Source organism: Musca autumnalis, unplaced genomic scaffold, assembly GCF_047663935.1.
Source record: "Musca autumnalis isolate F117 unplaced genomic scaffold, ASM4766393v1 scaffold_2, whole genome shotgun sequence".
Taxonomy (NCBI): Eukaryota; Metazoa; Arthropoda; class Insecta; order Diptera; family Muscidae; genus Musca; species Musca autumnalis.
In genome coordinates, this window is record NW_027411755.1 from 252,524,089 (window position 1) to 252,539,818 (window position 15,730).

Consider the following 15,730-nt stretch of genomic DNA (forward strand, 5'->3'; position numbering starts at 1 on the left):
TTTTCAAACTTGTGACCTCTATTCGCCAAAAAAAAAAAACATTTTAAAAATAATTGCGCTTTGGATAACTCTTTTGTGTGTTCTGGACAATATTTTAATATTTTTGCTGAGTTTTCGAACAAATTTGGAAAACAACCCAAGATTGAAATATAACCTGCCCATTGAATCGTCAAGTTTTATTTGCTGTCCCAAAAAATGATAAGTTCGGTGGAATTATTTTTTGATGATGAAGAAAATGTACAGGGGCCTAATTCTCGCATACGTGATCGAGTTATTTCGATCGATATTTTCGGTATTTGGATTACGGCATCCGTTGTCGAATACACTTTCGAGTGGAGTCTTGCGAGTTTTCGCCCGCCACACATTTGGTGTCGAAATGATTACTTTTGTATCACAAAACGAACTTTAATGAAACATTTTGCAATAAAATTAATCAAAATCACATACTAAAGACTTTTTCCAATAAAATGAGTAAAAACTAGACAAAAAGGGTTTGTTTCTTAAAAATTAAAAATATATTTTCCAACGCCAGAATGCGATTTTTATATTTTTACATAATGGAATTTACTTCGCGTCACTATTACTCTTAATTTCTCAAAATTTTCTATTATTTTAAACAATTTTCATGTTTTCATTTCATTTTACGAGAAACTTTGCCGCACAACAACTTGTTTGTTTGTAATATTTGGTCTGTTCCCGTACTACACATTTCTACACATTTTTACTCCGATAACCGATTTTTCCTTTATGTTATCGAAAAAAATAGTAAAAATGTGTAGAAATGTGCAGTACTGGAACAGACCAATTTTGTGTTTACCATATGTTTCACCGTTCGATAACCGTATGTATCGATAACTTTTTTAAATAATTCCGATCGTATAAGGGAATCCAAAAAATTCGATCGTTCGTAATTTGTCTTCGAACAAAAACTCGCTCGATAACGGATGCGAGAATTAGGCCCCTGGACATTGCATCTATTAGAAGAAATTTGAAAGACAAGTCGAATCCATTGGAATTGCCATCTGCACTGTAAGCTGATGATCATGTGGAAAGATCTGTATAATCAGTAAATTATTTCAGGTTTAAGGCGTATTTTCGATTGCCAATGGATGCCGTAGTTTACGTTGTGGAAACGTTAAAGGATAACTTCAAAGTAAGTTACCGATCAACAGCAATACCCCCACTTTTAAAAGTGTGCGCAGCGTTGCGATTCTTTGAGGACGGAAGTTTCCAAAAGTCCCATGGCATGATTTCAACAATTGCATGGCTCAATCTACATTGTCGAGAGTATTGAAGGAAATTGTCCACTTCATAGAGGACAAATTGTGCCAAAATTGGATCGTTTCGAAGTTGACAGAGGAGGAAAAAAGGCAAAATAAAAACCATTTTTATTCAAAAACAAAATTCCCTGGTGTAGTTGGCTATATACATGGAGGATGTTCGTCATTTGTACTAAAACTGTCACCAAATTCATTTGCAAAAGACTTGCTGCTGTCCGCTCCAAAGGCGATAAATTCACTTATTGCGATGGACCACCATATTGATACACAAAATTAATGATGCAAGCAATCAATAATTGTTAATAAAATGTTTATTTTTCCTTCTATTTTACTTCTTGTTTCTTCGAAAATGTTCACTGCAACTGAAAATTTGTGGTTGCTGAAAAACAGCCGCTTCGTCAACTGAGATTCGCAACTTCAGTTGAGAGTTGCCATACGTGGATCAATTTTGACAACTGGCAACGCCACTCAACGATAATTGTTATCGTAGGCTTCCCAGCTTTGGGAATGTAAGTCACCGTTACCCCCTTCCATGGGTTAGGTATGTACGACAGACGCAGGCAGGCCCTGTAAATTTCCTTTATGGTAGCCAGTACCGAATCAGCTGCATTTTGCAACATAGCCGGTATAATGCCATCCGGTCCAGGAGATTTATAGGGTTGGAAGCTGTCTATCGCCCATTTTATTCTTGGGATGCTAGTTAAGCTGTCAATCAGTTGTTCGTCCTGTGCCGTGCAGCCTTGATTGTGATTCGTTTGCTGCGAGTCACTCTCTAGGTCTGTACAGCCTGGAAAATGCACTTCTGACAGCAGATTTAGAGTCTCTAGACCAGAGTTAGTCCACGTTTCGTTTTCTCGTTTGATGCTACCCATTTACGCGTTAGGTTACGCGTTCCGGATTTGGGGGATAGTGTATAATTAAATCGTTTAAAAGTGTTACCAAGGGGATGATTCGCAGACCATAAAACTCCTTACAACATCAGTACGTAACGCCCGCCCACCTAGTTAATTATCATTCCCTCAGAGTCCTTTACAATGAAACACATATGTACATATATTTTTTATATAAATTTTTATTTATTTATTTCACATCATCATTATCAAATAATAGGTAGTTATATATAAAATGTATGATTCGTTTGTAATATTATGAAAGTAAAAAAAAAGAATTAATGAGTTTGGGATGCAAGGCCAATGAAGATAGGCAACATGATGCCCAACAAAGGAATCATTTTTAAATGGATCAAGTATGTTTTTAATTTGTATTGGCGGCCAACAGATCTTTGTCCAGCAACATAAAGAATCTTCACTGATCTTCCATCCCGTATACTTTAAATTATTAAAGGAAAAAATTTCACTTAAATTTTATGGCATATTCGAATATTTTTGTAGTTTTTTTTTTTGTTCAAAAAATTATGGCTATAATCGGAGGGGCGGCGGTATGTTCGTTGACAAACAAAATAAGGCACATGATTTAATTGCAACAAAAACTTAAGTTTGTTTAAAACTAAATAAGTGAAGTGTGGTGGGAAGGGGAGGTGATTGGGCCCTATGAGGATATTGCATTTTAATTTATAAAAAAAGAATTACACTATGGGAAGGTGGGGGGCAGGAGGTGGCGGGTGTACTACTTAATAATTAAACACAACTATATTGCTTAAAACATTGTTGACACAGACATTTATAACCTTAAATATTTTTTTAGAGGGGCCTTAAGAAAAATCGTAGGTTGACAAATTACAAAAGAAGACAATGTACTCGCGTGTTTGTAGTTTCTTCGTTATGGCTTTGTTGTATTCATAGATTATTATTTATATTTTTGAAAAGAATTTGTTTAAACCTATAAAATAAAAGGGAGAGGCTGGCTATTCCTGTTTTTTAAGTAGGTTGGGTTTTCTCTAGTCACTCTACTCTCGCCCGTGTCCCTTTAACATTGCATATAATGTTCCGCAGTGGCTTTGATGTGCTTGAAATGTTGCGCCAGTTCATCCTGCAATGGTATTAGACCCTCCTGCAGCTTCAACAACTGATCACTCTTTTCTTTGTACGAATCTTGCATGAGTTTCAGCTCACTCAATTGCCCTTGAGTTTCCACGGTGAGTTTGGAGGCCCGTTGTAGCAACTTTTTGGCACGTTCGCGGGCATTTTCAGAACGTACAGCACGATCTGTCAGCGTTTGATTGGCAACATTGGAGGCATTTTGCAGCTTGCGGGCATCTTCACGTGCACTCTTGGCCGATTCCTTTACTTTGTCGGCTTCATTTTTCACTTCCTCGGCATCGAGTTTGTTTGTGAAAATGTTCTTATTAAGGCGTGCCACCTTTACGGCCAACTCTTCCACATGCTGGACCGTGGCATTGGCAGGTGCTTCAGCTTCGCCTGTCTCATTATCGATTTGATCAAGATCTTGTGCTGCCAATTCGATGTTACTCTTGGCTTGGGCAATTGCATCACCGGCCTTACTTTGGGCCTCATCGGCATCATTGAGATTTTCCACAACTGTATTGGCAGTTTTCAGAATATTATTGGCCAATTCCTTGGTGTTGTTGGCAATGGCCTGCAACTCATTGACACGTTGCAGATCTTCGCGGGTACTGTAAATAATTGCCTCCACATTTTTCAACGATGAAACGGCATCATTGATTTTTCCACCCAAAGTTTGAATTTCATTTGGATCTAAGGTCAAATCCAAACTCAATGTTTGTTGGGCCAAATCCTTTGATTCACTGGGCAGGGCAGTTTCGTTCGACATGAATTCATTGAGATTTTCAATCATCTCCTCACCACGTTTGATGTTTAGCAGGGTACGGTTCAAGTAGCGTTCAGCATCTTCATGGGCACTCTTGGATTTTTGATAGGCTTCCGAGGCATTTACCTTGGCCTGGAACAGGGAACGTATGGTTTGATCAGCTTGGTCTTTCTTTTGCTTAATTTCTTGCTCCGTATCCTTGGCCACCTTCAGTGCCTTTTCGGTGCGAGTCAAGGCGCCACGTTCACATGACAGACCACCACAAGAACCACAACCGGCACCACCACAAATATTGTCACAAGGATCACCCATGCGATCGCAAACATCATTATTCAATTCGGGTATCATGGCTGTTAGGCTGGACAACTCCTCGCGATATTGATCAATCAATTCTTCGTTGGTCTCCACGGCCGAGGATTCCTCCTTCATTTTATTGGCCAGGGTTTCAACACGCTTGCAATTGCGATCGGTATTCGAGGCAAATTCTTCGGCTTTCTTTTTCACTTCCGACAAATCTTGAACCCTGTCATAGGCATTGCGGGTCAGATTGAGGGCACCCTCAATATTCGATTCCTGCAATTGTATGCCGTGTTCCTTCAGTTCCTTGGAGAGTTTCTTCACCAAGGCAGATTGGTTTTGTAAAGCCTCAACCTCAACAGCAGAAAGACTTAGCGAGAAGTAGATATCCTCCAGATTGTTTTCGGTATCCAACAATTTCTGATGGGCATTACCCAGTTTAAGTTTCATTTCAGCCACTTCCTTGTCCAAACTGTCGATATCCTTCAAGCTGACCGAAGTGTTTTGCAATAGATCGCGTATGTGCTGCAGTTTCTTGTCCAAGGTGTTGAACTCAGAGGTGTAGGCACCAGTGGCTCCAATCAGTTTAATTTCACTGGCCCGGCGTATAGTTTCGCTGGTTGCCTCTTCCAGCTCCTTCAAAATCAAATCCCAGTTATTGAAACATTCACCACAAGGCATGCAGTGGGGTGATTCTCCAATATAACCACGGGCACATTCATTACACTTGTGGCCTCCAATGCCTTCATGGCACACACATTGTCCTGTCTCACGATCACATTGGAAATCAGCTGAGCCGTATTGATCACATTCGCAGGGATGACATTCTTTGTTGGGGTTACCATAGTAATTGGCTTGACATTGGTTACAGGCACGACCACCAAAACCTTCCTTACATTCACACTGGCCATCGTAACGGTTACATTGTTCCGACAACGAACCAATGGGATCACATTCACATGCCTCACAACCTTCACCAGAGGCGATCTTCCAATGATTGGGAGCACATTCGTCACAGCGTACACCAACCACATTGGGCAAGCAAGGACATTGGCCGCTTACACGATCGCAGAATTGCACCGTGCTATTGGTACCCAAGAAATCACAGTCACATTGTACGCAGGTCTGTTTCAGGGCATCACCATAGTAGCCATCGCGACACAGCTCACAGTGGTCTCCGGTAGTGTCGTAAAGGCATTTCAAACATTTGCCTGTGCGGCGGTCACAGTTTCCAGTGTCGTAGATATCAATGTTATTGCCACAATCGCATTTCTGGCAGGAACCGCCAGGCACCTCGGGATCACCGAAGTAATTATCGGCACAAATGTCACAGCGTGGCCCATCATAACCCTCCTGACAATGACAAATCATGTTGTTGTTGCGCACATCCAAGGAACAGCCATCAGCATGGGCATTACCACTGGCAATGGTGTCGGGACAACGGCAGGCACGGCAACCAATTTCACTGCCCAAATAGGGATTACCATAATAACCATCCAAACAGGCGTCACAGCCATAACCGGTGGTATAGTCGGCACAATTCAAACACTGACCAGTACGGGCATCACATTGCTGGGCATGACCGTTACATTCGCAGGCTTGACAGTTGGGGAAATTCCAGAAACCAGGTTGACATTGATCACATTCGCGGCCATAGGTATTGGGATGACAAGCACATTGACCCGTCAACACATCACAATTATTATCCTTGGCTCCAATGCTGTTACAGTCACAAGCCTTGCAACCCTCTGGACCAAAGCCATAGGTACCAGGAGCACACTGGTCACACTGGCGTCCCACAACATTTGGTTTACATTGACAATAACCACCGTGGGGATCACATTCCTTACTCAATGAACCTGTGGGGTTACAGTTACACATGCTGGCACCATCATAAATAACAGTGCTCACATAGTCCTCCAGCTCCTTGCATCGTTGATCGGCATAGCTGCTGTAGGTTATGTCATACAGCGATTGATTACAACCCATTTGATAGTATTGCAGACGTCTGGCATCGGCCGTTGGTGAACCACGGAAGATGCTGGTCAATTCAATTCTGGGTATCAGGGTCAAGGAGTCAATTAAGATTGTTGAAGTGGGATTATCTTCATTGTGGCGTCTCCTCTCGAAATGGATTTTGAAATTGTATTTCTTTCCAGCCTCAAGGCAAACCTCACGCATTGCAATAACCTGGCGATCGCGATCGTGGAGCACAAATGGCACACGCGACTCATAAACACTGGAACCGGGTGGCACCAGATCAGCACAATCACCCTCAGGATCAACCTCATCGGGACGTATCAATGTTATATAGGCATCTTCCCAATCTCCACGTGAGGTCGACTGATAACGTATCAACACATCATAGGGCATGGAACGAGGTATATCATCCACAATCATGACCAATTCTGAATTTTCTGGCACACGTATATAACCAATACCAGTCCATTCGGGTCCGCGTTCCGGATTGTGGGGATAGGGTATTATTGTACAATTACCATTACCATTGGAATAGGAAATACAATGGGTTGAACCTTCAGCCTCGTGAGTGAGTTGCAATTGTGGTATGAAATAGTTCTGTTTGGGTTGGGCACAACGACGACCAGTCATATGGGGACGGCAGCGACATTGACCGGTAATAACATCACAGAAGTTATCATAGGAACCACCGGCATCACAATCACAGGGTGTACAGCCATCCTCCGATTCCGATAGACCATATGTTTGGGCAGCACATTGATTACAATCCTTGCCAGTGACCAAACGTTTACATCTACATTCACCGGTAATCATGTCGCAACCGGAATTATCTACAGTACCCAAAGTGTTACAACTGCACGGCTCGCAGCCATCAGGATTTTCGGCTATCAAATTCCAGAAACCATCTTTACAGGCATCACAACGTCTACCCTTGACATTGGTTTTGCAATGGCATGAGCCAGCCTCCACATCAGGTGTATCTGGGTCGGGTGAATCACAAATACCCTCATCCAAAGAACCAATGAGGTCACATTCACATGGTTTACACACATAAGGGCTGCGGATATCCTCATTGGGATCACGATAGAAGAATGGCATACATTCCTCACAATGCTGACCCTGGGTATTGTGCATACAATTGTCACAAACACCACCCGACACACGTCCCGAAGCTTCAAACACGGCCTCATCAAAGTGGCAGCTGACGGCATGGTCATGACATTCACATTTCTTACAGGCGTTGGTCTGCTTGCCAAAGGCCGGCTTCCAGGGCAAATCATTGAAGAAATCTTCACAGGTTTCACAATTCAAACCCTTAGTGTTGTGGGTACATTGACAACGACCATGTACCATATCCGGATCACTGGTATCGGTGCCATCCAAAGGCAAACACTGGGAGGCATGACCATAACATGAACAGGAACCTCTGACCACCATATTGTTGATACCATAGTAATATTTCTCTTCGTTTTCCAGACGATTGTCGAGTAAATTGTCACCCAGTTTATGGAGCTTCTTGAAAACAACACGCAAATTGGTTACCTTCAACATATTCTGGACATGTGGAGCATAGGGATCGGAGACATTAATGTTTGGTGGTAAAACTCGGAAAATAACTTCACCATTACGCGATGGCTCCACATTCGAATAGCGATTGGTACAAACAACATCGGTAATATTGCGCAATACAACCGGTACGCCAGGGAAGGATTCCGCACAATCATAGGCAAAGTAACGATAAACATCCCAGGTTTGGCCAAAATCAAAGGAGCGCTCAATGAACATAGCCGCCGGACGGAAAGTGGTAAATGACATAATTAAATGGGTGAAATGGAACTCGGCCTCCAAATCCAATTGAATGGAAACATTTTCACGACCATTTTCCGATTGCCACCATGTGGGTATTGATGTGCCAGGTTTGGTTTTATAAATAATCTGGCCAATACGATGATTTTTGTAGGGATCATTTCGTGTCTCCTCCCTGGTATCGCAAAGGAAACATTTCTTATCCTGTAAATGAGAGAGGATACAGAAACGTTCGGGATAATTCAAACCACAGGTGGATGAGGCGGATAAACGTGATTCACGACCAATGAGTAAATTGCCCGTAGCCGGATAACATGAGGATCTTTCGCAAGGATGTGTTTTAATGAATTGCCGGGGAGGATTACGTGGCCTGTCACGTCTTCCAGCATGTTGACCACTTGTTGTGCCAATTAAACACGCCACACTCAGCACAGCTACCAGTACAAGAATCAATCGGCGATTGATAAGAGTTGTTAGCTTGAAGCGACTGCTGCTAACAGCACCGCTCCAACATATTTTCGTCATTATTATGTTGCTCCACCACCAATTCTTTGGGTGATTTTGTTTTTTCTTTCAGTTGTGAAGATTTCTCTCTTCGGTGAGAAGAATGTGGTGACTGTGTGTGTTTTTGTTTTGTATGTATGTTTGTTTGTGTGCGTTGTTCTTAGTTCATAAATTTCCGGTCGTAATCGTTGTCGTTATACATAACAAGTGCCTGCACGCACAGCACAGCAAAAAGCGTCCTACTTTCGTTTCAAAGTCGGGCTTATTTCTTTGACCGTTCTTGTTTTTTTGTTTTGCAATAACAACAATGTAGATAATTTCAATTCGGTTTAGAGCAAGGAAGCCGCAATTCTTACTGGAAAGACTTCCTTGTTTCCTCTTCTGTTTTATGGATTTGGTTTTCAAAACATGATTTACTTTCGTGTGTAATTCTGCACCTATAAAGCAAATAACAAGAGTTAATTTTTTAAGTTAATATTAAATCACATTCAACATACCTACTTTTGATTTTTCAGAATGTTAAAACTTTATTTGTCTGATATCGTTAGTTGTTCGTCTATCGTTGCGGATCTGAAATGAAATATAATTTTTAGTTAAAGTTCTTAATTGTTTTTAATCTGCATATAAGGGGTTCACATAGAGATTTCTTTTTCGGAGCAAAACAACAACGCGACACACGAATTAAAATTGCCTACTATTTTGGAGGCTTAATTCTGTTGAAATAAAAGATTGTGTTAGGAGGGTAGGAAAAGAGGGAAGAGTAAATTAGATAAAGCAAAGAGGTAAGGATGAAAAAGGGATTAATTGAACTTATTACGTCTGGGATGCTCGCCCCATAGCCACTTAAGGCTCCTGAAATATGTTCACAGGGTCTCAGTAGCTATGGAAGAGAAGTAAAGGAGAGATGTAATCTCAAGGGACCAAACAGTCTATGTCTATTAATTGGCAGTCTAGGACGGACACCGGCGGAGAGGGTGCAACATTGTTTCATTAGCTTCTACATCTTCACATAGCCTGCAGTACACAATGTTGACAAATACGTGGGAACACTTTGTTGTTATAGATCTAATGCTGGTAATGACCAGGAATCACCCCTACAACAATTCTGATCTTAATTATACCCTCAGCATTTATGCTAACGAGGGTATATACACTTTCATACGGGCAAAATGTGCCTCATCGAAATAATGGTTTTAGACCCCAAGTATGTTTGGACGAAATGTGTTTCAGACAATTTGGAGTCGATTGAGCAATGTCCGTCCGTCTGTCTGGCTGGTGCACACGATAACTCTCGAACGGATTAACCGATTCGGTTCAAATTTTGGATTTCGTAATATTTTGCCCAAACTTAGTTTAAGTTCGAAGATGGGCTATATCGGTCCACTCCTTCCGGTACCTCCCCCACAAAAGTTCGAAAATGTTCGGAAAATTTGTGCTCACGATAACTCTTGAAGGGAGTTGGTCCATACTTTGCCCATCGTAAAATGTTTACTAGACTTAGATAATGTTTCAATATAGACTCAATCGGCCCACTCTCTCGGGTACCTCCCACACAAAATTTCGGAAAAGTTTAGTTTAGGGCCATCTCTCGAATCGCTCTGATTTTAGTTTTAGCAACTTGTATTCAGTGCCCTCCATACGACGGTACAAGTTTCATCAGGGGCAAGTCCATACCTCCTGAGAAAATAGCCTGAAAGTTGCAAAAACCCCTGTGACAACGTGTGAGGTGGTTGGAGCGCAAGATAACTCTAGAATGGATCCACTGATTCGGTCCAAAATTTGGCCTTCGTAATATTTTGTCCATACATAGTTTACGTTTGAAGATAAGCCATATCGGTCCACTCCTTCAGGTACCTCCCCCACAAAAGTTCAAAAATATTCGGAAAATTTGTTCATACGGTAACTCTTGAAGAGAGTGGCCGAATTGGTCCATACTTTACACATCCTAATATATCAACCAGATATAGATCAGGTTCAAATATGGACTGTATTTGTCCACTCCATCCGGTTCCTCCCACACAAAATTTCGGATAAGTTCGCTTTAAGACCTGCTATCCAATCACTTTGATTTTTGTTGAAGCAACTTGCATTCGCTGCCTCAATTACGATGGTAAACGTTTTTTCAGTGGCAAGTCCATACTTCTTGAGCAAACATCCCGAAGGTTGTAAAAACCCCCTATGGCCCAATATGTAGTGGCTGGAGATCCACTTAATGGCCAATGTAAATCCATTCCTTTTAGTATCTCCACCGCAAAACTTTTGATTTCTAATCCTAATGAACATTTTTGTCGGTTCAAATTCCCAAAATTTTTAAAAACCCCTAAATACATACGTTTTTTGGGAAAAAAATTGTTTCAACATATACAGACTGAGGGCAAAGCCGACTGATACCTTTTTACTTGTTTTTAATTAATTTCTCGTTGGAAATCGAGCTTAATGATCAATAATGTATCTGAAAAGGGAAAGCCGACGACTCGAACCCACACACCAACCACTATGTGATATGACATATTTCGCCTTTGGTAAAGAAGGCTCCTCAAACTGACAATTACCGCAAGGAAAATTGCCTAATATAAATATGGACAAAGCTGCACATCGTAGCCGTAGGGTATTTTTGCCATTTTCTCAGGAAGTATGGACATGCTCCTGAAAAAAATTGTGTCGTCGTAATAAGGATGAAGACAATAAACTTCTGCAAAAACAAATGAGCAAAGGCTATGTGATACCCTACACCACTATCCCTGTACATACAGGTATGTGATGAATTTCGAAATGAAAACGATTTGTCCAAAACGAGTGAATTGTATTTAGATGTGATGGGAACCGCATCGAATTTCAATTTCACGTTGTTTCAATTTCATTAAATTCCCACATACAAAAAACGGACTAGTGATCCCGAATCTCCAGCTGAAAGCGACATAAAAGACTTTTTGTTGTGGGGAAGGCAAAATCCGAAACAAAATTTAATGGAAAATAAAATAAATATGTGTTCTTATTGAAATTGGCCTATATGAGAGCTTAGTGAGGAAATTCTTGTGCTATTACATGATGAGAACTACAAACAGCGCATAACAACATATTAAGCGGGTGTCTTCACCAATTTGGAGAAAACACAGATTTTAAAAGTAGATTTTTTGTCCTGTGCCTTTTTTTATCAAAATATCAAATATTTTGTTAACAAAATATGCCAAAAATAAGGAAAATAAATGTTATTTTATCTTTTTATTCCCGTTCTTACATTTCAAACTTTTTTTCATAAAAAATCTATCCAAATTTATTACATCGTTTTTCAATCGATCACAAAAATGTGACCGTTTTCAAAACGAGAAAAATAAACGATTATCGGATTGCATCACACGTCTTTTTGATCAATTTATCCATAGAACAAAATGGAATATGAAACCGATATCGAAAACAATTCGATGTCGGAAAATGTACATACATCACACCTACAGTCGTTTTTGACTCGTTTTGAGCTCGAAATCGTTTTCCATCACATACCTGATAAGCTTTTTCACTCGTAAACATTTCTTTTAAGGAGATACTAAAGTTTTCACCTATCAGCCCCCCTATTCAGTAACTTTTTAACAACTTTACTCATTGTTTATTTTACAACAATTTCTTTTGTTTGTTTTATTGTTGTTACAAAAACAAAAGAAATTTTAACAACTTTTCAATCGATAAAAGTTACAGAATAGGCCTACTGGTTTTTATACAAAATGACTTAAGGCGAGTGAACCAAAATAATTAATATTTAATTTTATATTTGACTACTGTTGACATCTACTTGGTACTGATTGAAAGCTTTGCTGGTCTTCTTGATTAGCATTTTACATGTTTTTAATACACCAAGTAGAGGGAGAGGTATTTGTTATTAAAGTAAAAACTTCAAAATATTAAAATTGTAATAGCTTAGGACCTTTTGCAATAACTCTGATATTTTACCATAAAAGTCACATTTTGGCTGACTTCCGAAACGTCATTTGCTTTGTTTTCGTGCATGAAACTAGGGGTTCTTAGATTGACTTCAATACTAGAGTCATTTTATGAAATTCTAGTAGTGGGGAACTCGATCTAAGAACTCCTACTTTCATGCACGAATACAAAGTAACTGGCGTTTCGGAAGTCAGCCTTTGTACAAGGAATATTCATATAAGGTAAATGCATGAATTACAACAACCATGGCAGAACTACCAGGTAGTGGTAGCACACCAGCTGATCGAATATAAAAAGTCAAATCCCTTTATAAAAAAATTATTTTTGTTGTAATTTCCCCAACAACATAAAGAAAGTTTTGACATAACATATTCAAAATTTTACGATGCCACTACCTGGGTAATTGTGCCATGACAACAACTAACAAATTTACAAACACAACATTGTTGTTATAGAAAATGTAATGTCAAAGAAAATATTTAATAATGGGGTCGTTCTAAATACATTTTGAAAATCCTCTAAAATAGAACAAATTTGAATTTAAATGTAAATTTAAAGCATTCAGAACTGTCGTAGGTCATTGTTATTACACGTTTACGATAAAAATAAGTATTTTATGGTAGCAAATTTCGAAGTTTCAAATTTCATGAGCAGACCCTATTACATTTTGAAAACTAAATTTACAAAAAAAAGTAAAAATACAGCTGATTGTCACTTCTACCTTATACAAATATGCCATATATATATGTAAATAAGAATAATAAATAAAAAGACTCATAAATGACTCCGTAAAGACTCATAAACGATTATAAACATGACTCTCAAAAGACTCGAAAAAGAGTTCCAAATTAATCAACAAATCACCAATAAATGATTGAAATACGACTCGAAAAAGACTTTATATACCATCAGAAAATGGGCAAAAATGACTCGAAACTAATGCAAAGGAAGACTCTTTTGTGATTTGTTTAGAAGAGTCGCCTGAGGTTACGTTTTCCTCCCGACAAAGGAGTGATTTATGATCAGAAAATGAGCTCATATTCCAGCTTTTTAAATTTTCAAAAAATGCTGGCTGGGATCAAGCTCTCTCCTTGGAATATGTCTAACAGAAGCAGAAATATCTGACATGCAAATAAAATTCCATAAATTGGAAATTTGGATATCCTGTGTCTTTTTCAACATCACAAGCGTTACACCAATTTTGGTAACGAAATTGGGAACATTTTAAAGGTCAGAATGTCTTTATTGTTGAAACACATTCAACCAAAGCTGGGATGCTCTTCAGAACAATTCAAATAAAAAATTTGTGATATTTTCCTCATCTATAGACGGACTTTCCTTTTGGAATACGACTACTAAAAGCGGCGATATTCGCATAATAAAACCTTGAATTTTTGTTTTTGTTGAATTTTATCCGACCATTCGAAAGATCACGAACATTTCGTGACGATCCTATCAAAATTGCGACCTGTAGCGTGATTACAAAAAATGGAAAAATGGGATGCATTACAGACTTTTATCGATATCTCCTCTGCACTGTGTTACCGCCCGTGGACAAAAATCGAAAAATTTATGTCGACAAATTTGATTGCGATTGAAATATTCTAATATTCTCTAAACACATTAAATGTTTATTATCCAGTATTATTTGCCAATTTACAGCGGCAGTATGTCAAGTTAAGTCGAAGAAGTTGAGATTTGTATGTGGTGCTTTAAAAACGAAAAAAGATCCGCAAAGCATTCGGAGCTTATGAGCGAAATTATATATTTGCATATGAATGAAACGTTGAATGTTCTCCACATAAGTTTTTCCATTCCGACCATCACCAAAACCCTCAAAATTTCGTGACGATCCGATCAAAATTTCAACCTGTAACTTGATAAAACAAGTAAGAAAGGTGTTAAGTTCGGCCGGGCCGAACTTGTTATACCCTCCACCACAAGTTTCGGTAAAACAATGTGAGACACCGTTCTATGGGGGCTATTTCAAAACGTCGATCTGTACCGACAAATTTCTGACGGAAATTTTTTAGACTCAAAGAAGACTAAATACCAAATTTCCTATATTTCGGTAAGAGAATGTGGCTAAAACTTAAAAAATACCGAAAATCAAAAAGTACGCTTCTATGTGGATATAGGAAGACGTGGACCTATACTGATAATACTCTTCTGGAATATTTTATAACTCTTGGAAGACTAAATACCGAATTTCAGCCATTTTGGTGGAATATTGAAGCCACAACCTTCAAAATACGGACAATCGGGATGTACCTTTCCATGGGGGCTATATGAAGGCGTGGACCTATACCGACAAATTTAAAGGGGAAGTTTGAGTACCCCCAACGTAGTCTAAATACCAAATTTCGGTGGAATATTGAGGCCACAACGTTAAAAATACCGAAAATCGGGAGGTACCGTTCTATGAGGGCTATATGAAGGCATGGACCGATACCGACAAAGTTCTGGGGGAAAGTTTTATACCACCAACGTGGACTAAGTACCAAATTTCAGCCATTTCGGTGTGATAATGAAGCTAAAACCTTCAAAATACCGAAAATCGGGAGGTACCGTTCTATGGGGGCTATATGGTGGAGGGTATAAAAAAAATGGAAAAGTGGGTAGTATTGCCGACTTTTGCGATATCTCCGTTATTTGGCCACATACGCAAACCTACTTTGCATCACTGTAAAGATGGAATTTTCTATTTTCATAGTCAGGCTTTGCGTTTGGAAGGTCCCCAACTAAAGCTATGATATTCGCCATTACAATTAAGGGGTCGATTATGGATAGCAATCCAACTCCAGTTGCGTTGTCGACAGCAAATTTAATAATAGAAATTTCCATTTCCGCATTGAAACTCATACTTTTTTACAATTAAATAAATATTTGAAGGTTCAAAACACTGATATTGAATGGATTTGACAAAAATTTCTGTCTGTAATGGAATTGACATTTAAAACCCAGTGGGTTTGTTAAATCTGGTTATATATAAACGTACTATTAGAAAGGTGATATTTTCATTGCTTCTGGCAGAAGCTGATATATTCGCTTTAAAAAAAGTTGACTTTTTCTCCAAATAAGTTTTTTGCCCATTCCGGCCCCTAAATATTATACGAACATCACAAAAATCAATAGGCTTCTTTCTCTCCTCCCCATCAACACACAAAATTTGGTGACGA

At 39.2% G+C, this 15,730-nt stretch overlaps 1 protein-coding gene across 8 annotated transcripts in view; it reads right to left on the bottom strand.

Annotated features, from left to right (window-relative positions):
* Nucleotides 1-2,334: 2,334 nt before the first annotated feature.
* Nucleotides 2,335-15,730, bottom strand: part of LanB1 (laminin subunit beta-1) — a 35,796-nt gene continuing 22,400 nt past the window's right edge. For 4 of the 8 annotated variants that reach the window (XM_073971362.1, XM_073971358.1, XM_073971365.1 and 1 more), the window contains exons 2-3: nt 9,117-9,185; nt 2,335-9,052 (exon numbers count right to left, since the gene is read on the bottom strand). In XM_073971362.1, coding sequence (XP_073827463.1) covers nt 3,207-8,636 — 5,430 coding nt within the window. In that variant the 5' untranslated portion in view covers nt 8,637-9,052; nt 9,117-9,185 and the 3' untranslated portion in view covers nt 2,335-3,206. Of the gene's footprint in view, nt 9,053-9,112; nt 9,186-15,730 lie in introns of all 8 variants that reach the window. The other 4 variants (XM_073971359.1, XM_073971357.1, XM_073971361.1 and 1 more) reach the window with 1 other exon arrangement.